Source organism: Zalophus californianus, chromosome 12 (assembly GCF_009762305.2).
Source record: "Zalophus californianus isolate mZalCal1 chromosome 12, mZalCal1.pri.v2, whole genome shotgun sequence".
Lineage (NCBI taxonomy): Eukaryota > Metazoa > Chordata > Mammalia > Carnivora > Otariidae > Zalophus > Zalophus californianus.
The window spans coordinates 10,116,016-10,138,695 of record NC_045606.1 but is presented as its reverse complement, the minus strand read 5'-3'; the positions used below and the strand labels follow the sequence as shown (position 1 = coordinate 10,138,695).

Below are 22,680 nucleotides of genomic sequence, written 5' to 3'. Positions count from 1 at the left end.
GAATTCCTAATATCAGTGAAGTCATATGATACATGTCTTTCTCTGATTGACTTATTTCATTTAGCATAACACCCTCCAGTTCTATCCATGTCGTTGGAAATGGCAAGATATCATTCCTTTTGATGGCTGCATAATATTCCATTGTGTATATATACCACTTCTTCTTTATCCATTCATCTGTCGATGGACATTTTGGCTCTTTCCACAGCTTGGCTATTGTGGACATTGCTGCTATAAACATTGGGGTGCATGTACCCCTTCGAAGCCCAACATTTGTATCTTTGTGGTAAATACCCAGTAGTGCAATTGCTGAATCATATGGTAGCTCTATTTTCAACTGTTTGAGGAACCTCCATACTGTTTTCCAGAGTGGTTGCACCAACTTGCATTCCCACCAACAGTGTAGGAGGGTTCCCCTTTCTCCACATCCCCGCTAACATCTGTCGTTTCCTGACTTGTTAATTTTAGCCATTCTGACTGGTGTGAGGTGGTACCTCATTGAGGTTTGGATTTGGATTTCCCTGATGCCGAGCGATGTTGAGCACTTTTTCATCTGTCTGTTGGCCATTTGGATGTCTTCTTTGGAAAGATGTCTGTTCATGTCTTCTGCCCATTTCTTGATTGGATTATTTGTTCTTTGGGTGTTGAGTTTGATAAGTTCTTTATAGATTTTGGATACTAGCCCTTTATCTGATGTGTCATTTGCAAATATTTTCTCCCATTCCGTCAGTTGTCTTTTGGTTTTGTGGACTGTTTCTTTTGCTGTGCAAAAGCTTTTTATCTCGATGAAATCCCAATAGTTCATTTTTGCCCTGGCTTCCCGTGCCTTTGGCGATGTTTCTAGGAAGAAGTTGCTGTGGCTGAAGTCGAAGATGTTGCCACCTGTGTTCCCCTTTAGGATTTTGATGGACTCCTGTCTCACATTTAGGTCTTTCAACCATTTGGAGTCTATTTTTGTGTGTGGTGTAAGGAAATGGTCCAGTTTCATTCTTCTGCATGTGGCTGTCCAATTTTCCCAACACCATTTGTTGAAGAGACTGTCTTTTTTCCACTGGACATTCTTTCCTGCTTTGTCAAAGATGAGTTGACCATAGAGTTGAGGGTCCATTTCTGGGCTCTCTATTCTGTTCCATTGACATATGTGTCTGTTTTTGTGCCAGTACCATACTCTCTGGATGATGACAGCTTTGTAATAGAGCTGGAAGTCCGGAATTGTGATGCCACCAGCTTTGCTTTTCTTTTTCAACATTCCTCTGGCTATTTGGGGTCTCTTCTGGTTCCATAAAAAATTTAGGATTATTTGTTCCATTTCTTTGAAAAAAGTGGTTGGTATTTTGATGGGGATTGCACTGAATGTGTAGATTGCTCTAGGTAGCATTGACATCTTCACAATGTTTGTTCTTCCAATCCATGAGCATGGAACGTTTTTCCATTTCTTTGTGTCTTCCTCAATTTATTTCATGAGTATTTTATAGTTTTCTGAATACAGATCCTTTGCCTCTTTGGTTAGATTTATTCCTAGGTATCTTATGGTTTTGGGATCTGTAAATGGGATCGACTCCTTGATTTGTCTCTCTTCTGTCTTTTTGTTGGTGTATAGGAATGCCACTGATTTCTGTGCATTGATTTTATATCCTGCTACTTTACTGAATTCCTGTATGAGTTCTAGCAGTTTTGGGGTGGAGTCTTTTGGGTTTTCCACATAAAGTATCATATCATCTGCAATGAGTGAGCATTTGACTTCCTCTTTGCCGATTTGGATGCCTTTGATTTCTTTTTGTTGTCTGATTGCTGTGGCTAGGACTTCTAATAGTATGCTGAATAGCAGTGGTGATAGTGGACATCCCTGCCGCGTTCCTGACCTTAGGGGGAAAGCTCTCAGCTTTTCCCCATTGAGAATGATATTCGCCGTAGGTTTTTCATAGATGGCTTTTATGATATTGAGGTATGTACCCTCTACCCCTATACTCTGAAGAGTTTTGATCAAGAAAGGGTGTGTCCTTTGTCAAATGTTTTTTCTGCATCTATTGAGAGGATCATATGATTCTTGTTCTTTCTTTTGTTAATATATTGTATCACGTTGATTGATTTGCGGATGTTGAACCAACCTTGCAGCCCAGGGATAAATCCCACTTGGTCATGGTGAATAATCCTTTTAATGTACTGTTGGATCCTATTGGCTAGTATTTTGGTGAGAATTTTTGCATCCATGTCATCAAGGATATTGGTCTGTAATTCTCCTTTTTGATGGGGTCTTTGTCTGGTTTTGGGATCAAGGTAATGGTGGCCTCATAAAATGAGTTTGGAAGTTTTCCTTCCATTTCTATATTTTGGAACAGTTTCAGGAGAATAGGTATTAATTCATCTTTAAATATTTGGTAGAATTCCCCTGGGAAGCCATCTGGCCCTGGGCTTTTGTTTGTTGGGAGATTTTTGATGACTGCTTCAATTTCCTTAGTGGTTATAGGTCTGTTTAGGTTTTCTATTTCTTCTTGGTTCAATTTTGGTAGTTGATACATCTCTAGGAATGCATCCATTTCTTCCAGGTTATCTAATTTGCTGGCATAGAGTTGCTCATAATATATTCTTATAATTGTTTGTATGTCTTTGGTGTTGGTTGTGATCTCTCCTCTTTCATTCATGATTTTGTTGTTTTGGGTCATTTCTCTTTTCTTTTTGATAAGGCTGGCCAGGGGTTTATCAATCTTGTTAATTCAGAGAACCAGCTCCTTGTTTCGTTGGTCTGTTCTACTGTTCTTTTGGTGTCTATTTCATTGATTTCTGCTTTGATCTGTATATTTCTCTTCTCCTGCTGGGTTTAGGCTTTATTTGCTGTTTTTTCTCTAGCTCCTTTAGGTGTAGGGTTAGGTTGTGTATTTGAGACCTTTCTTGTTTCTTGAGAAAGGCTTGTATTGCTATATACTTTCCTCTCAGGACTGCCTTTGCTGTATCCCAAAGATTTTGAACAGTTGTGTTTTCATTTTCATTGGTTTCCATGAATTTTTTTAATTCTTCTTTAATTTCCTGGTTGACCCAGTCATTCTTTAGTAGGATGCTCTTTAGCCTCCATGTATTTGAGTTCTTTCTGACTTTCCTCTTGTGATTGAATTCTAGTTTCAAAGCACTGTGGTCTGAAAATATGCAGGGAATAATCCCAATCTTTTGGTACTGGTTGAGACCTGATTTGTGACCTAGGATGTGATCTATTCTGGAGAATGACAAGTGCCCTCTTTAATACCCACCACCCATCTAGCCCATCCCCTACCCACCTCCCTCCATCAACCCTCAGTTAATTCTCTATTGTTAAGAGTCACTTATGGCTTGTTTCCATCTCTTTTTTTCTTCTTTTCCTCCTTCCCATATGTTCATCAGTTTTCTTTCTTAAATTCCACATTAGTGAGATCATATGGTATTTGTCTTTCTAACTTATTTCATTTAGCATAATACACTTTAGTTCCATCCATGTTGTTGCAAATGGCAAGATTTCATTCTTTTTGATGGCTGAGTAATATTCCAGTGTGTGTGTGTGTGTGTGTGTGTGTGTGTGTGTGTGTGTGTGTGTGTACACATCTTCTTTATCCATTCATCATTCAATGGACATTTGGGCTCTTTCCATAGTTTGGCTATTGTTGATAATGCTGCTATAAACATTGGGGTGCATATACCCCTTTGAATCTGTATTTTTGCATCCTTTGGGTAAATACCTAGTAGTGCAATGGCTGGATTATATGGTAGCTCTATTTTTAACTTCTTGAGGAACCTCCATACTGTTTTCCAGAGTGCCTGCCCCAGTTTGCATTCCCACCAACAATGTAAGAGGATTCCCCTTTCTCCACATCCTTGCCAATGCCTCTTGTTTCTTGTGTTGTTAATTTTAGCCATTTGACAGGTATCAGGTGGTATCACACCATGGTTTTGATTTGTATTTCCCTGATGATGAGTGAAGTTAAGCATTTTTCATGGGTCTGTTAGCCGCTATCTGGATGTCTTCTTTGGAAAAATATCTATTCATGTCTTCTGCCCATTTCTTAACTGGATGGGTTTTTTGGGGGGGAGGTTGAGTTTGGTAAATTCTTTATAGATTTTGGAAACTAACCCTTTATCAGATATGTCATTTGCAAATATCTTCTCCCATTTCATATGCTGCCTTTTAGTTTTGTTGATTGTTTCCTTTACTGGGAAGAAGCTTTTTATCTTGATAAAGTCCCAATAGTTCCTTTTTGCTTTTGTTTCCCTTGCCTCTGATGATGTGTCTAGTAAGAAGTTGCTATGGCTGAGGTTAAAAAAATTGCTACCCGTGTTCTCCTCTAGGATTTTGATGGTTTCCTGTCTCACATTTAGGTCTTTAATCCATTTTGAATTCATTTTTGTGTTTGGTGTAAGAAAGTGGTCCAGTTTCATTCTTCCGCATGTTGCTGTCCAGTTTTCCCAGCACCATTTTGTTGAAGAGACTGTCTTTTTATTCCACTGGATATTTTTCCTGCTCTGTCAAAATTAGTTGACCATATAGTTGTGGTTCCCTTCCTGGGTTTTCTATTCTGTTCCACTGATCTGTGTGTCTGGTTTTGTGCCAGTACCATACTGTCTTAATGACTACAGCTTTGTAATATAGCTTGAAGTCCGGAATCGTGATGCCTCCAGTTTTGCTTTTTTTTTTTTTTTAATTTTATTATATTATGTTAGTCACCATACAATACATCATTAGTTTTTGATGTAGTGATCCACGATCCATTGTTTTCGTATAACACCCAGTGCTCCATGCAGTACATGCCTTCTTTAATACCCATCACCAGGCTAACCCATCCCCCCACCCCCTCCCCTCTAAAACCCTCAGTTTGTTTCTCAGAGTCCGTACTCTCCCATGGTTCGTCTCCCCCTCCGTTTCCCCCCCCCATTTTTCCCTTCCTTCTCCTAATGTCCTCCATGCTGTTCCTTATGTTCCACAAATAAGTGAAACCGTATGATAATTGACTTTCTCTGCTTGACTTATTTCACTTAGCATAATCTCCTCCAGTCCCATCCATGTTGATGTAAAAGTTGGGTATTCATCCTTTCTGATGGTTGAGTAATATTCCATTGTATATATGGACCACATCTTCTTTATCCATTCATCTGTTGAAGGGCATCTCAGCTTTTTCCACAGTTTGGCTATTGCAGACATTGCTGCTATGAACATTGGGGTGCATATGGCCCTTCTTTTCACTACATCTGTGTCTTTGGGGTAAATACCCAGGAGTGCAATTGCTGGGTCATAGGGTAGCTCTATTTTTAGTTTTTTGAGGAACTTCCACACTGTTTTCCAAAGTGGCTGTACCAACTTGCATTCCCACCAACAGTGTAAGAGGGTTCCCCTTTCTCCACAACCTCTCCAACATTTGTTGTTTCTTTCCCTGTCCATTTTTGCCATTCTAACTCGTGTAAGGTGGTATCTCAATGTGGTTTTGATTTGAATTTCCCTGATGGCTAATGATGATGAACATTTTTTCATGTGTCCATTTGCCATTTGTATGTCTTCTTCAGAGAAGTGTCTTTTCATATCTTCTGCCCATTCTTTGACTTGATTATTTGTTTTTTGGGTGTTGAGTTTGAGAAGTTCTTTATAGATCTCGGATACTAGCCCTTTATCTGTAGAGTCATTTGCAAATATCTCCTCCCATTCTGTGGGTTGCCTCTTTGTTTTGTTGACTGTTTCCTTTGCTGTGCAGAAGCTTTTTATCTTGATGAGGTCCCAAAAGTTCATTTTTGCTTTTGTTTCACTAGCTTTTGGAGATGTATCTTGAAAGAAGTTGCTGTGTGTGATGTCAAAGAGGTTACTGCCTATGTTCTCCTCTAGGATTTTGATGGATTCCTGTCTCACATTGAGGTCCAATTTTGCTTTTCTTTTTCAGGATTGCTTTGGCTACTCAGGGTCTTTTGTTATTCCATACAAATTTTAGGATTGTTTGTTCTAGCTCTGTGAAAAATGCTGGTGGTATTTTGATAGGGATTATATTAAATGTGTTGATTGCTTTGGGTAGTATAGACATTTTAACAATGTTTGTTCTTCTAATCCATGAGCATGGAATGCTTTTCCATTTCTTTGTGTCCTCTTCAATTTCTTTCATAAGTATTCTATAGTTTTCAGAGTACAGATCTTTTACTTCTTTAGTTAGATTTATTCCTAGGTATCTTATGGGTTTTGGTGCAATTGTAAATGGGATCAATTCCTTGATTTCTCTTTCTGCTGCTTCATTATTGGTGTATAGAAATGCAACAGATTTCTGTGCATTGATTTTATATCTTGCAACTTTGTTGAATTCATGTATTAGTTTTAGCATTTGGGGGGTGGCGTCTTTCGGGTTTTCTGCATAGAGTACTGTGTTGTCTGTAAATAGTGAAAATTTGAATTCTCCCTTGCCAATTTAGTTGCCTTTATTTCTTTTTGTTTACTGATTGCTGAGGCTAAGACTTCCAGTACTGTGTTAAATAGTAATGGTAAGAGTGGACATCTCTGTCTTGTTCCTGACTGTAGAGGAAAAGCTCTCAGTTTTTCCCTTTTGAAGGTGATATTAGCCCTGGGTCTTCCACATATGGACTTTATGATGATACTTCATTATGTTGCATCTATCCCTACTTTGTTGGGATTTTTTTTTTAATCACGAATGGATACTGTATTTTGTCAAATGCTTTTTCTGAGGATCATATGGCTCTTATCTACCCTGACCTTTCTTGGAATAATAAAATTATTGGAATAATTTTATTTGAAAGGAAAGCTAGTGGTGTCTGTTTAGAATGCCTGTTTCTAAAATTTTCTTCCACCCAACTGTGAAGCCATTGGCCCCTCCTTGCTGATGTCACAGGCACCTACAAGCAGAGGAACTTAAATTGCACTGGCTCAGTGAGGTTGCCTAGCTATATAGGCTCACTGCTTTATTCAGTGTCCCCCCTGATCCCTAACCTACAAGATATCTGCCTTTCAGGCTGAAGCAGTAGTGGATCCGGATGTGTATACCTAACAACATGCAGATAACTCTGAGGTGCCTTGAAGAATGCAGAACTAGGTTGTATGATTGTCCACAAGAAGAGCTTAAGAGGCAATCAACAATAATGCAAAATCACTGCAGGGAAGGAATGACTTAGGAGGGAATTGGAAAGTATTGATGTATCTAAAGGAAGAGCATATCCACTAAAAGGTGACCACCCAGGTATCACCCAGGCAGTGGGCAGTCTTGACAAGTACAGTTCAATGCATAAAAAAGAGTAAATACAAATAGCTAATTAAAATTTGATGAAAAAATGTTTAATCTCACTACTAATCAAACACATGAAATAAAAATGAAATACTACTTTAAACTTATATTTAATTGATAATACTCAATATTAACAAGGATTCCATGAAATGGTCAGAGCTACATTTTCTGATGAAAGTGTAAAGTGCTTTTTGGGAAGCAGTTTGGCCACAGGAAGGAAAAATCCTTAAAATATTCACATCTTCTAAAGAATATTGCAGTACTCATATCTTCTATGTCAAGAAAGCTTTCCCTATATAGTAAAGTTTACAGATAACACAAACCCCAAAATAACAGTGGAAAATAACATAAATGTTATCTGCAAGGGAGGCTCCAAAATATAGTACTTTAGCTGGACATTACCATCCAAAGTAAAATTGAGATTTTGTCATTCAGGAGGAAAGGGAGAATGGGTGTTGGGTAGGTAACCAGCAAGTTTTGCTCCATTATCCTACGGAGCAAACTTGAACTTCAACATAATTTTCAAAAAGTCATTCATTTTTAGGGACAAGCCTAAATTTCCAAAATTACAGGAATACTTAAAATTACAAATCAATTCAATGATTCCATAAAACAAATAATGTTATCAACAAAGGTTTGATAGTTGAACCTGATTGTTTAATGTTAATTTTTTAAAATGCAGTTTTATTGCATTATTATTTTACTACATTACATATAATATTAAAGCTTATAATCTCAGATGTACATAAAAACACTCATAGAAGATTTTTTTATAGTTTTCTTCATTGTCCATATTTTCCATAATGAACATATCTAAAATTCATGCTAAGAAAATTGTCGACATTGTTTTTTGAAACATTACAATTGATGACAAATTCCCAGATTTGAGAAACAGGATCTCAAATTGGACATTTCTCATGTTGTTCCAAACAAAATTAATATAAGGGGCTAAGACATAGCCTGGCAAATTTTTCAAATTTAAATGAAAAATCCTACAAACAGTAAACTGGGAAAAGCAAGTCACCTTCAAATGAACTAGACTCAGGTTGGCCACAGATTTTATCTTTAGTCATCATGCTCATCATGCATTATTTGCATTCTAAGAACTTTTATTTGCTTATCCAATACCTTATGAGGTGGGTACTATTGTTAGTTCTATTTATTTTACAAGGAACATGGAGTAAGGGAGGTTAAGGGACCTGATTTTTGTCGCACAGATTGTCGGTAATGGAGCCAAAAGGCAAACCCAGGCAATGTAGGCTCCCAAGGCCGTATCTTTTCTATTTACATAGATAGGACTTTGAAGAAAAACAAACTGTGATGCAAAGAGGTTATCACTGATGTGTCTCAGAGTTTGGAAAATATGCCTCCCATCCATGTATTTCAGTAACTTCTCAAATTCCTCCTCCAAGTTGCTAAGATACCAATTACAATGAATTAAATAACCAAAAATTACAGAACAGACTGGTGGTAGGCATCAAACCACCTAGAATCTTAGGAGTAAGGGTTTATTACAAATAACCTCTAATAGGATTGGATGGATGCTGAGAAGTTGAAAGAATGGATTTCATTTGGGTACAAAGAGCAATTTTTGATGACACATTTTTAGAAAGATGTCAGACCTGTCCATGGAGCCACATGTTGAATAAGCATCATCAGATATGGCCTTCTTGGCTCATGGGAGGAATTACGTGGCCGTTCCTGGGGCTGTCCCTCTGGAGATGGTTATCTCTTCCTGGGTTATACCCTGCTTCTCAATACCATTTGATTTTTGTTTTTCAGCTGAAACTAAGATCTGCTTCAAATACTACCATGGTGTGAGTGGAGCCCTGCGAGCCACCACCCCCAGTGTCACAGTCAAAAACTCCGCAGCTCCTGTAAGTCCCATTTCTTCCTCTTTGGTCAGAGCTAATCCTGGTGCTTCTTTGCTTTTTCCCATTTCGTGTGTGTATGTGTGTGTACACATATGGAGATATAGTGATAGATTATAAGTAGACAGCAACAATCTCAAAATAGTAAGAGGAATGAGATCCAAAGGCAAACTTATTAAAATTATACCACTTTTTGTTTGTGATATGTTAAGCTTCAGTAGTGACATGTTTGTAATAGACTCATGCTTCATAGCAATGAATAACAAGTGTTTCTTTGGAATGCATTTTTAAAATTCCTTGGTTTTAATTATTTATATTTTCATGTTTTAATTTCTTTTTAGGCTTATAAATTTATGGAATAGAAATTTATAATCTTAGACTGATTTGGGTCATAAAGTTATAGAATGGTGGGCCTAGGAAAGACTAGAATCGCTGGTCCTTTTTTCCTTCATATGAATGAGGAAACGGCCTGAAGCGCCTAAGTAAAGTACCTAAGGTCACAGTTGCAAACCAGGGATTTAAGTCACGTCTTCTGTTTGTTGCTCTCTGGTTTTGCTCAGCACTCCAGTAATAAATGCTGTCTTTTCCTTAATTACAGTCTAGTTTGGTCTTTGTGGTGCCTCTTACCTTCGTTCTCAATACACCTGATTAGTTGAAATGTACTTTCTAGTGGCATTCCATTTCCTTTTCACATAAAATAAAGATTAGTTGGTGGGGGAGGCTGACCCAAAACCAGTAAGGACTTTGTCAGGATGGTGTGTTAAGTAGAAAAGATTTGGTTTCTTCTATGTAAAAAAAAAGAGAGAGAGAGAGAGAGCCTGGGTACCTCAGTCAGTTAAGCATCGGACTCTTGATCTGACCCTAAATCTCAGGGTTGTGAGTTCAAGCCCCACGTCGGGCTCCAGTGAGAAAACTTGAAGTGAAATATGAATGATTTGGAAAGACCTTTGCCTCTAAAAGACACGGTTTTGCTGTTTCATAAGTCAGTCGTTTAAGGTGTGGAAGATGAGTGACTTGAGTCCTTGGTGGTATAACCAAGTGATTTGGAGAAGTATTCCCAGAGTGCCAGACCCCCCTCCTTGGGCCCATCATGTGTGGGACATTCTCAAAAGAGGGTGCCTAGAAAAGCCAAAGAGGCCTTGATAGAAGTGGCCAGTTGTCCAGGCAGGAGGGTCAGCTAAATCAAGGTGGCCAAGCTAGAGTTGGGGCTGAATTGAACCAGAGACAAGGCAGACAAAGCATGGAGGCCCGAACACACAGCAAAGAAGGGAGGCTGGACATGGAGGCATGGAGGCAGGAAAAGACTTCCAGGCCCAGGCACAGCCTGTCATGCAATGAGGCAGCTTCTCTCCACTGATTTCTCAGCCAGGGTGGGTTTTGCACAGTGATGGACAAGCCTTTTTGGCTCAAGGCTGGAATGGGAGAGGAGAGTTCCTCACCTGCTTCTGCTCAGAGTGGTACCGTGAGTGAGCTTGGGCAGCCCTGGAATCTTTAGGATTCCCTTTTTGGAGAGGGCTCTCTGGAACATTTGGCTTCTCTGAACTCAGCCTACTGGGGACTCCAGAGGTAATCTGCTTCTCAGACCAAAGCAAAATGCGATACACATCATCACAGAAGTGTGCAATGTAAGCCTAAAAGAAAACAAGGTGCCGGGGCACGTGGGTGGCTCAGTTGGTTAAGCGACTGCCTTTGGCTCGGGTCGTGATCCCAGGGTACTGGAATCGAGCCCAGCATCAGGATCCCTGCTCCTGAGGGAGCCTGCTTCTCCTGGAGCCTGCTTCTCCCTCTCCCTCTGCCTGCCACTCCACCTGCTTGTGCTCTCTCTCTCTCTGTCAAATAAATAAATAAAATCTTTAAAAAAAAAAAAAAAAACAAGGTGCCAGCTACCTGGAAAACTGCCTGGATTGCACAGTAGACAAGCTTTACAAAGTGGGATAAACTGTCAACAAACAGGTTTTCCAGGGGCTGCCGACAAGAAACGGGCTGTCTGAGAAGAGGAAACAGCATGTGGGGTGCTTCAACCTATTATTTGAGAGGAAGTACAGGAGACGGCATTGAATGTGAGTCAGCCCTGACCTCACCTTTGCTACCATCGCTTACCCTTAAATCGCAGACATCTTGAAATACTTTGACATGTTGCCGTCATCCTGATGATCATCCCCACAATGATTTTCTCACAATAATCAGTAGACACTCGGGTTCATACTTTTATGTATGTTCCACAGACAACTTCTGTTTCTCTTCTTAATCCCCATGCATGTGAGCACCAGATCATAAGGGCAAATGATGCCAGGAACAGAGAGTAGTGCTCCCGCTGCTGTGGTGGAATTTGCAGAGGGAGCATGCATTTTCCAGCAGACAGTATTTTAATGTGTAATTGGGTTTTATAATAGTTAAACTACTGGCTCTTACAGCATGGTGCACTCTTCAGAAGAGTCTCACTTGCCTTATTTTAGTTGATTCACAGCACATCTGTGAGACAGGCAGGAAGTACCATTTTGGTTATAGGACCATTTTGGCTATCAGGTGATAGAGTTTCTGATAAAATCTAGCAGCCTTCTGGGTTAAGTAAGTACTTGCAGTCTGGTCTAAGGACTTATGCACACTGTTTCTAAGGGGAAATGCTATTCAAGTTTTGCAAAATCAATTTGCCAATAACCTTTGGGTATCCATGTTTCAATGGAGGATTTCTGGTGCTGCACTAATCTCTTAAAACGATGGCTGCCAATGGCCATGATGTCATGCCCTGAGGGTCAGTGCTAAAAGTGTAATTCTTTGACAAGGAGGGAAAGATGTCAAATGCCCCCTTAGTATATAATCAGCACTTCAATGTCTTGAGCACAGCAGATTTTCAGTATGTTTTAATTCTTTTTCTTATTTCCTCATTCCCCCTTATCCTTTGCCTTTGTCCTATGGACAGTCATTGAGGTCCCAGTAATAAAAAGAGGTTGTCACCTATCCTTATCTTTCCAAGGCTCTCATTGACTTATTCTTCTTAACTGTATATCAGAAACTATGATGAGTAAGGGGTATAGAAATAAATGAAATATGAGTCCTGGCATTGAGAATTCACGGTTATGCTATTGTGAATTACAAATACAATTTGAACTGTCCAGTGCTGGGGTATGAAAACCCACTGGGCTGGTGTGTAGAGTAAGCAGTGAGGAGGTACCTGCAGCAGCTGGGAAGGCCTTCAGAGGAGGTGGCGTGTGGGCAGCAGGAACCGGATTTGTGAGACTCTGGAGGGAGGGAAGGCACTGGCAGGACAGCAAGTGCAAAAGTGTGGGGATATGGACGTGCCACAGGCCTGACAGGGAAGGAGACCTAACTTGTGTTAGATCTAATCAATATACGACTTACTTAATTTTTGCCATATGGCACCCTGTACTTTGTTTCCCATACTGTTTGTATCTTACTGGGAGCACCTAGCATATGGTTTTACTTATATTTTCTATAGAAAATCATGTTCAAAATGAGCTCTTTCTCTGAGTATTTTTGCTACCTTTCTCTGTGCATCACAGCCCCTCTTATAAGCCTCATGGTATTTTTTTTTCCTCTCCCTATTCATACATCGAAGGACAGAAATCTCTCCATACCTACAATTTGCCAAAAGATGGGAACGTGTGTTTTTCACTGTGAATTTTCCAGCTTTTCCTTCAGGTCCATGCTTCTTCCACAGCAGGTTTCCAATCTACCCTTCCCTTTTTGTGGACCACGGGGCATCCTCTAGTGGGATCTACTGGATGGGGAGAGAGCTCTCGCTCTGCCTGCTGGGTTCTCTTCAGTGCAAGAGATTCAGATGCAACCTGTAGCTGTTCTCAGTGGGTGCTCCCCATGCCTGCTTCACAGGACTGTCCCCGAGGGGCATTCACTGCACAGTGCAGTGACCACCACAAGTTCCCTCATCCCCAGCCGTGAGGAGGCCTAGGGACTGTAGCCTCTGGATACAGAAAATAGGTAGCTGTTTTGGGAAGCTACCTATTTTATAATTGGATGTGGATTTTATAATTGCCATAGGAGCCTTTTGTGAATTAATTCTGTTTTGTCTAACACATCCATAATTTATTTTTGTAGCTTGTCACCAGTACCTGTCCAACCAGGCATTAAAAGAGAACTTCATCAATAATCCTATGATGAGATGAAATTCTGAGACTTAGTCCCTAATATTCTGAAAATCAGTTTCTAAATGAAATAATCTCAGTTACAGTAGAAGGGCAAGAAGTCTGAAGTAATTAGACTGTACATTATTCTAATTTTTCATTTCTTTCCTTCATATCTATGTCTATTAGCCTTTCTTTAGGAGAGGACTTAAGAAAACATTTTGATTTGTACAAGCCACAAATCAAACGCTACAGATAAAACACAATAAATGTAAACTTGAGTGCTCCTGCTAAAACTGCACGCATGATTTATTTACATGCAAAGGATCAGTGTTGCCCAGACATTTACTAGTGAGCTACAGAATGATTTTATAAGGGGGTATTTTACAAGATCTCCCTGACTATTGTGACTTTAAAGCCTGTCTCCATTCCACAAAGTCAAGGGTGCACTGGGAAAGGGATTTCTCAGGGGAATAGGGAGAAGTTGGCAGGTAGGTTTTTTTTTTAACCTTTTGATCCCCTGAACCAATTTTATAGTTAGATATTGACATATTATTTCTTCTATTTGAGAATCCATAGACACCTTTTGTCTCATTCCTAATCGGCAAATTGTTTTATGGTGCTCAGAACTTCTTGCCTCTAATCCTCTTTCCCCAGAAACCACTCCCAACTCCTCAGCAGCAAACCACCCCCACTCCCCCTCCACCCCCCCAGGATATGCAGCACTCTGATTCTCCAGCCTTGGAGGTCTGCTGAGAACATAGTTATTTTGTATATCTTTGTATAGCCTATGGCTTCTATAATTCATTTATTCAGTTATTTATTTATTAGTGAGCTCTTCTGTGTTGACCACTAGTTATACAAAACTGAACAGAATAAATGCCCATCCTCTTGAAGACACCTGCCTGGGATGGGGTTAAGTAGTGGGGAGACAGACTAGAAAACAGGCCATAACGAAGGACTATTCTAAGTGCTGTGGGAATGGACATATAGGGCACTTTGGGAGGACCAAAGGTAAGCAGGCCCAGAACATGATGGAAGGCTTTCTAAATGGAGCAGACCAAATCATCAGGCCAGGATTCCTGATCAATCCCTTTATTTTTTTCTACACTGTTTTACCCAAGTGTAGGGACATGTTATTCACATGTATATCTTCAGCAAAAGTCCCTTGAGGTTTTGATTAGACTAAAACAGGGGAACATTTAGACATTTGTATTTTGGCTAACACATCAGATGGACTCATTTTTGTAGAAGAGAAATAAGAGGAAAGGAAATCACAGCCACACCATGCATCTTCTTCTAGAGAATTTACCCAGGTCCTGCCCACAATCATACCTCTTAAAAAGGTACCCTGAAAGTTTGGATTCCATCATGGCCCAACATTAAGAAATTTTGTTCTATTTCAGCAGAAGAGGTTCAGAGCTTATTTTAAAGGGAATTTTGGGGTCTTGAGTCTGGAGCTGGTGTTTCCTGATAAGGTTCTTCTACCAGCTTTGTTTTGGCATAGGAGTGGTTTACATCCTTCCTTTCTGGGGTGTGGGAAGCAAATGCCAAATCACATCCTCTTCATTGTCCATAACCAAATTTGAAAATACCTAGACACATATCACCAGTGGGAAGTGGAGATCCTCTGTATTTTTTTAAGAGCCACGTTCTTACACCGGGGTTGGGGTATCTGTGAAGCCCTGATTTTATATGGATGTGTTCATGAATGTCCTAGGGGGTGGATCTCAGGCATTCATTAGGTTCTGAACAGGGTTCATGGTCCCAGAAAGCTTATCACTGTTAGAGAAAACACCAGTATCACTCTTTGCTGACATAGAGACCTAATTTGTTAGGCTTTGTACTGTTAAAAGTCTACCTTTGCCTTCTTTGGAGTAAACACCCTAGTCTTTGGCAACCCAAAGAATAAAGCCAAGAATGTTCTTAATGAAAGGAAACAAGTAGTAAATACCTAGATAAGAGACCCAAATCTAGAAAAGAGATGAATCTAGACATGAATATATTCAGGAAACCTGGTACAGGACATGAAAATTAAGTGAAGGCCTCTTAAACAGAAAGCTTTTTGTTTTTCTTCTGCAGCAGGATACAAATGTTGACATCCCAGGGATCCGAGACTTGGCACAGAGTAGACAAATTAAAAAGTATTTATTCTTCCTAAAGCAAAGCAAAATGGATGAATTCATAGGTGAGGTCTTTCAAACAACTGAGGTATAAGTAAATCTCATACAATTTAAACATTCTAGAGCAAAAAGAAAGAAAAAAGCTTCCAAATAATTTTCCTTACCCACCATAGAACTAAAACCAGAACTGTCAAAGAGAGCACTAGAATAGAAAACTATAGGTCAGTCTTATGGATGAATGTAAATATAATATCCTTAAGTTAAATATTGGCAAATAGATTTTAAAAGGATTATTAAAATAAAATTATACGCAGGTTGTAAAGTTGCCTCAATATTCAGAAAATTATTATTACAATAAACTATGTGAATAGAAAACCACATCATCCTCTCCATAGATACAAAAAAAGCATCTCGGATTTCTTTCTCTTAATAATGCTTGTACTTTCAGAATAATGCTAAATAATAGTGGTATTACTAGAGGTATTAGTAGTGATCTCTTTGTCTTGTTCTCAACTTTAATGAAACCATTTCTAGTGGTTCCCCAGAAAACACAGGCAAGGAATAAAGATTCAATATTGGAAAGAGAAACGAAATTATCATCACTTTTAAATGACCTGACTATATTATCCAAAATAATTGAGACTCTTAGAAACAATAAATTATCTCTAGTATGTAAGAATTAATAGCTGTACTATAAGCAAAGAAAACCAATTAGAAAACATAATGAAAAAAAAGGTTTTCATTTTAGATTAACCAAGAAAAATAAGATATCTTAATAAGAAATGGGCAAGACCATGACCTCAAAGAGTTATCTTCACTCATATGTTCGCTGCATCATTATTTACAATAGCCAAGATATGAAAGCAACGTAAGTGTCTGTCAATGGATGAATGGATGGAGATAATATGAGAGAGAGACAGACAGACAGACAGATGAATATTATTCAGAGGTGAGAAAGAAGAAAATCCTGCCATTTGTGAGAGCATAGATGAACATTAAAGACATCATGCTAGTAAAATAAGCCAGAAAGAAAGACAAATATTGTATTATTTCATATGTAGAATCTAAAAAGGCTGAACTCACACAATGTTATATGTCAATTATATCTCAATAAAAGTGGAAAAAATGTGCAAGGCCAATTTATTTTTTTTAAGATTTTATATATTTATTTGAGATAGAGCAAGAGAGCGTGAGAGAGTGAGAGAAAGTACAAGCAGGGGTGAAGAGAGGCAGAGGGAGAGGGAGAAGCAGGCTCTCCACCGAGCAGGGAGCCTGATGTAGGACTCGATCCCAGGACCCTGAGATAATGACCTGAGCTGAAGGCAAACGCTTAACCAACTGAGCCACCCAGGTGCCCCTGTGCAAGACCAATTTAATGAAAAGTTTAGAACTATTGAAAGATATAGAAGTTTGAATATATGCAAAGATGAACTGTATCCCTGTTTCAGAAGCAGTGTTTAAACTATATAAATTCCCTGTAAATTAATTTATAAATTCAACACAACTGCAATTAAAATATAAATGGATTGCTTTTGACAACAGAGTAACCCTAGCTTCATCAGAATCAGTATGTGAGAAAAGTTATAATAGTTTTGGGAAATGAAAATAATGAGGAAAGACTAGCTTGCCAGGAATTAAAACAGGCTATGAAGCTATAAATATTAAAATCGTTAATGAAGAAAGAGACTAATAGGACAATGGAAAAGAAGAGAGTAAGAAAATAGACCCCAGGATATTGGAAACTTTAATTAACAGTTAACGGTAATATTTAAAATCAGTGTGGGAAAGAGATTTTACCATATGTGGTATTATGCCAGCTAAGCAAAGTTTTGAAAAAAAATATATATATATATACATCAAACCCTCTTATTATTCGTAATTCCTTATGTACAAATGGATAGAAGTTTTCAGTATTTAAAAAACATAAAAATTCTAGTAAAAAAGCATGCATAGTTTGAAATCTTGGAGAGGAACAGTTCTTTCTAATCAGAACACAAAATCTAAGGCCATAAAGGAAAAGTAGCAATAAATTCTATTAGCTACATTAAAAAAAAATCTGAATGGAAAAAAAAACTCTAAAAAGTAAAAAGTAGAAAATAAAAAGAAGAAACTGATAAAAAATCAGGCAAAAAGCTAACTTCTTTAATTTACATAGAACTCATTTCTATTGTTTAAAGAAAAGACAAACCATTTTAGAAACAGGCAAAGAACCTGAAGTCAGTTTTTAGGGGAAAAAAATACAATCACCAATAAACACATGAAAAGACGCTCCATCAAGAGAATATAAAAACCACACCAGGAGAAAATATTTGGAAAAGATATATCTGATAAAGAACTGTTATCCAAAATATACAAAGAACTCTTAAAATCAGCAATGAGAAAATGAACAACCCAGTTTAAAAATAAGCAAAAGACACCTGACCAAAGAAGATATACAGATGGCAAATATGTACAGGAAAAAATGCTCTACATCATATGTCAACAGGGAAATGCAAACTAAAACGAGGAGATACCACTACACACCTATTAGAGTGGCTAAAATCCAGACACAGCCAACACTGACTGCTGACAAGGATGTGGAGTAACAGGAATGCTCATTCGTTGCTGGTGGGAGTGCCAAATGGTACAGCCAGTTTGGAAGACAGTTTGGTAGTTTTGTACAAAACCAAACATACTCTTACCATATGATCCACTGATCACACGCCATAGTGTTTTTCAAAAAAATTGAAAATTTAAGTCCATACCTAAACCTACACACAGATGTTTATAGCAGCCTTATTCATAATTGCCAAAACTTGGAAGCAACCATGATATCTTTCATTAGGTGAGTGGATAAATAAACTATGGTACATCCAGACCATAGGATATTATTATGAGCCATCAAGCTATGGAAAGACATAGAGGAATCTTAAATGCATATTGCTAAGTGAAAGAAGCCAATCTGTAAATGTTACATACTGTAGGATTCCAAATATATGACATTCTGGAAAAAGCAAAACCATAGAGACAGTAAAAAGATGAGTCATTGCCAGGGGTTGTGGGGAGGGAGGGAAGAACAGTATGATACTCTAATGGTGGATGCATACATGTTATTAAACATTTGTTAAAACCCACAAAACATACGACACCGAGAGTGAGCCCCAATGTGAACCAGGGACTTTGGGTGATAATGATGGAAGCACATAGATTCCTACATTGTAACAAAGATAGAAGATGTTGATGATGGTGGAGGCTGTGTGTGTGTCGGGGCTGGGGGTTTCTGAGAGCTCTCTGTACTTTCTGCTTAGGTTTCCTGTGAACCTAAAACTGCTCTTAAAGAAAAATAAAGTCAGTTTAAAAAAAAGAGAGATGCTCCAATCAGAAAGCAAATATAACATGATCCAAAACAACATGGTATCTTTGAAACTTTGTAAGAGAAGGACTTTGTAGGAAGTGACAGCTAGGAGATAATGGGGCATCTTTACATGGCACAGATGCCTGACCTAAAGGCTACAGGAAAGGGAATCACTGAGTTAGAAGACAAACTAAGAAAGTTCACCTGAAAACCAGTGGAAATAAGAAACAAAAATAGAGAAAGAATAAAAAAGATCTAGAGATCAAATCTAGGGACAATAGGAATTTCCAAAAAAAAAAAAATTACGAATGAAAGAAAAAATAAAAACCTTTTCTGATTTTAAAAAATATATATATATTAGACTAAACGTTGAAAATCCTAATCAGGGCGCCTGGGTGGCTCAGTTGGTTAGGCAACTGCCTTCGGCTCAGGTCATGATCCCGGAGTCCCGCGATCGCGTCCAACATCGGGCTCCCTGCTCAGCGGGGAGCCTGCTTCTCCCTCTGGCCCTCCCCCCTCTCATGTACTTTCTCTCTCTCATTCTCGCTCTCTCAAATAAATAAATAAATCTTAAAAAAAAAAGAAAATCCTAATCATATTTCAGATATCTGAATTTACATAGTAAAATACATATATATGTTCATGGTAGAAAATTGAATAAGCATATAAATAAGAAGGAAAAATGATAATCCACCATGCAGCGAGCCTCTGGAACTATATCTGGAAGAATTTTCAAACTGAAGAATCCTATAAACAAGCAGGAGAAACTTTCAGGCTACTTGAAAAAAACAAAAGCCTAGAAACTTTGAATGTTCCCTCCATAGCACTAAAGGTGGCAAGATTATTTAAAGGAAACATTTTGTTTTCTACTGTATCAGCTGTCAAAGATATGTGAAGACAAGGGAAGACAGATATTCTCAAGCATGTAAGAATATAGAAATTGCCCACACATCAAAGACACAATCCCAGGTCTGAGGAAATTGTGGATGAAAGTGAATAAGGAAACTAATTAGCTATAAAATGATAGGCAAAATAATTGTGAGGATACATTATTGTTTTATTATTCAAACATATATTGTGTGATTTATTGCATGAGTGGGTTGAACAAAAAATATTCTAACCTTAATTAAAAAGGCACTCTTAAAAACTTTTTTAAGATTTTATTTATTTGAGAGAGAGAATGAGCAAGAGAGAGAGGGAGCACTTCTATTCCTGAGCAGCAAAGAGGACTAACTTGGTGACTGTATTAGTTAAACAACAGATATTTATTTTCCCTCTTCTAGCCTTCTGAAGGCTAGACATCCTAGAGCAAGGTATTGGCAGGGTTGGTTTCTCCTGAGGCCTCTCTCCATGGCTTGCAGATGGCCTCCTCCTCCCTGTATCCTCACCTGCTGTTTTTTCTGTGCACTTGCGTCTCTGGTGTCTCTTCCTCTTCTTATAAAGATGCCAGTCTGATTGGATTAGGGCCCTGCCCTAAACACGTCATTTAACCTGAATTACCCTGTTAAAGGCTCTATCTCCAAATATAGTTACATGAGGAGTTAGGACCTCAACATATGAATTTTGGGGGACATAAGTCAGTTCATAACAGAGACCCACTGTCTCCTTGCGCTGATTTGACAAAGTCTACTCTAGCTGTCTGTGTACAGTACCTGTACTACAGGAGAACTCATACAGCTAGCTCGCTATCAACCATTGTTGTACATAATATATATTTTATATATTTATATAAATACATATTATATAAGTATATAATCATATATTTAATATAAAAGTGTAAGGATTTTAGTCTAATTTTCTGGGAGGGACTCTGTAATGAAACAGCACTGGAGACGAACACTGATCCTAGAACACCAGTCCTGTCTCCTTGGCCATATAAATACAGATACAGATGTAGATGAAAATATAAATGTAGATATACATATATATGCATATATATAATTATATATGAATTTTTCTTTTCTTATTTACATGAGCTTGATCATGTCTCCACAATCCAACAAACCAAATGTTTACTTATACATGACAACACTTAGCCATGAAACACTAGAGGTTTTTAAAATCAAAATTGGGAGACCTTGGTTTTGTCTGGTCAGCTAGACAGCTACTAAATCATTCTGAACTCCTGTGAACTGAAACGGAGATCTAAGAAAAGAAGAGCTGTAACTCTACAAATAGAAAAGCAACCACTTTCTGCAAGAATGACAAGAAAGAAAAACTCACCTCAAAAAAAAAAAAAGAAAAGAAAAAGAGGCAGTACTGACTGCCAGGGATCTAATCAGTATGGTTACAAGTAAGATGTAGGAACTAGAGTTCAGAATAATGATTATAAAGATACTAGTTGGACTTGAAAAACCATAGAAGACATTGGAGAATCCTTTTCTGGAGAAATAAAAGAACTAAAATATAATCAAGTCAAAATCAAAAAGGCTATTATTGAGATATAATAAAAAATGGAAGCTCTAACTGCTAGGATAAATGAGGCAGAAGAGAGAATTAATGATACAGAACACAAGAAGCTGAGAAAAAGAGAGATAAATAACTATTGGATCATGAGGGGAGAATTTAAGAGATAAGTGATACCATAAAGTGAAACAATATTAGAATAATTGGGATCCCAAAAGAGGAGGAAAGAGAGAGGGGGGCAGAAGGTATATTAGAGCAAAGTATAGCAGAGAATTTTCCTAATCCGGGGAGGGAAACAGGCATTCAAGTCCAGGAAGCATAGAGAACCCCCTCAAAATCAATAAAAATAGGTCAACACCCCAACATATAATAGTGAAGTTGGCAAATTTCAGAAACAAAGAGAAAATCCTGAAAGCAGGTTGGGACAAGAGGTCTGAAACCTACAAGGGTAGAAACATTAGACTGGCAGCAAACCTATCCACAGAGACCTGGCAGGCCAGAAAGGACTGGCATGATATATTCAGGGTGCTAAATGAGAAAAAGATGCAGCCAAGAACACATTATCCAAAAAGGATGTCATTCAAAATAGAAGGAAGGATTAAAAAAAAATTTCCTGGAACAACAGACACTAAAAGACATTGTGATCATTAAATCAGCCCTGCAAGAAACATTAAAGGGGATCCTTTAAGCGAAGAGAGAGCCCAAAAGTAACATAGACCAGAAAGGAACAGAGACAATCTACAGAAACAGGGACTTTACAGGTAATACAATGGCACTAAATTCCTATCTTTCAATATTTACTCTGAATGTAAATGGGCTAAATGCCCCAATCACACAGGGTGTCTGATTGGATGAAAAAGCAGGACCTATCAATATGTTCTCTGCAAGAGACTCATTTTAGATGAAAAGACACCTCCAGATTGAAAGTGAGGGGGTGGAAAACCATTTATCATGCTAATGGACATAAAAAGAATGCTGGGGTAGCAATCCTTATATCAGTCACATTAGGTTTTAAACCAAAGACTGTAATAAAAGATGAGGAAGGACACTATATCATACTTAAAAGGTCTATCCAACAAGACCTAACAATTTTAAATATTTATGCTCCTAATATGGGAGCAGCCAATTATATCAACCAATTAATAACCAAATTAAAGAAACATATTGATAATAATACAACAATAGTAGAGAACTTGAACACCCCACTCACTGCAAAGGACAGATCATCTAAGCAGAAGATCAACAAGGAAACAAGGGCTTTGAATGACACACTGGGCCAGATGGACTTCACAGATATATTCAGAGCATTCTATCCTAAAGCAACAGAATACACATTCTTCTCTAGTGCCCATGGAACATTCTCCAGAATATATCACATACTGGGTCACAAATCAGGTCTCAACTGATACCAAAAGACTGATCATTCCCTGCATATTTTCAGACCATGCTTTGAAACTTGAACTCAACCACAAGAGGAAATTTGGAAGGAACTCAAATACATGGAGGCTAAAGAGCATCCTACTAAAGAATGAATGGGTCAACAGGAAATCAAAGAAGAATTTTAAAAATTCATGGAAACAAATGAAAATGAAAACACAACTGTTCAAAACCTTTAGG

General features: G+C 38.2%; 1 protein-coding gene across 4 annotated transcripts in view; it reads left to right on the top strand.

Annotated features, from left to right (window-relative positions):
- HECW1 (HECT, C2 and WW domain containing E3 ubiquitin protein ligase 1) overlaps window positions 1–22,680 on the top strand; it is a 437,510-nt gene that overhangs the window by 227,587 nt on the left and 187,243 nt on the right. For all 4 annotated transcript variants that reach the window (XM_027574949.2, XM_027574951.2, XM_027574948.2 and 1 more), the window contains one exon: window positions 9,012–9,106. In XM_027574949.2, coding sequence (XP_027430750.2) covers window positions 9,012–9,106 — 95 coding nt within the window. The remainder of the gene's footprint in view (window positions 1–9,011; window positions 9,107–22,680) is intronic.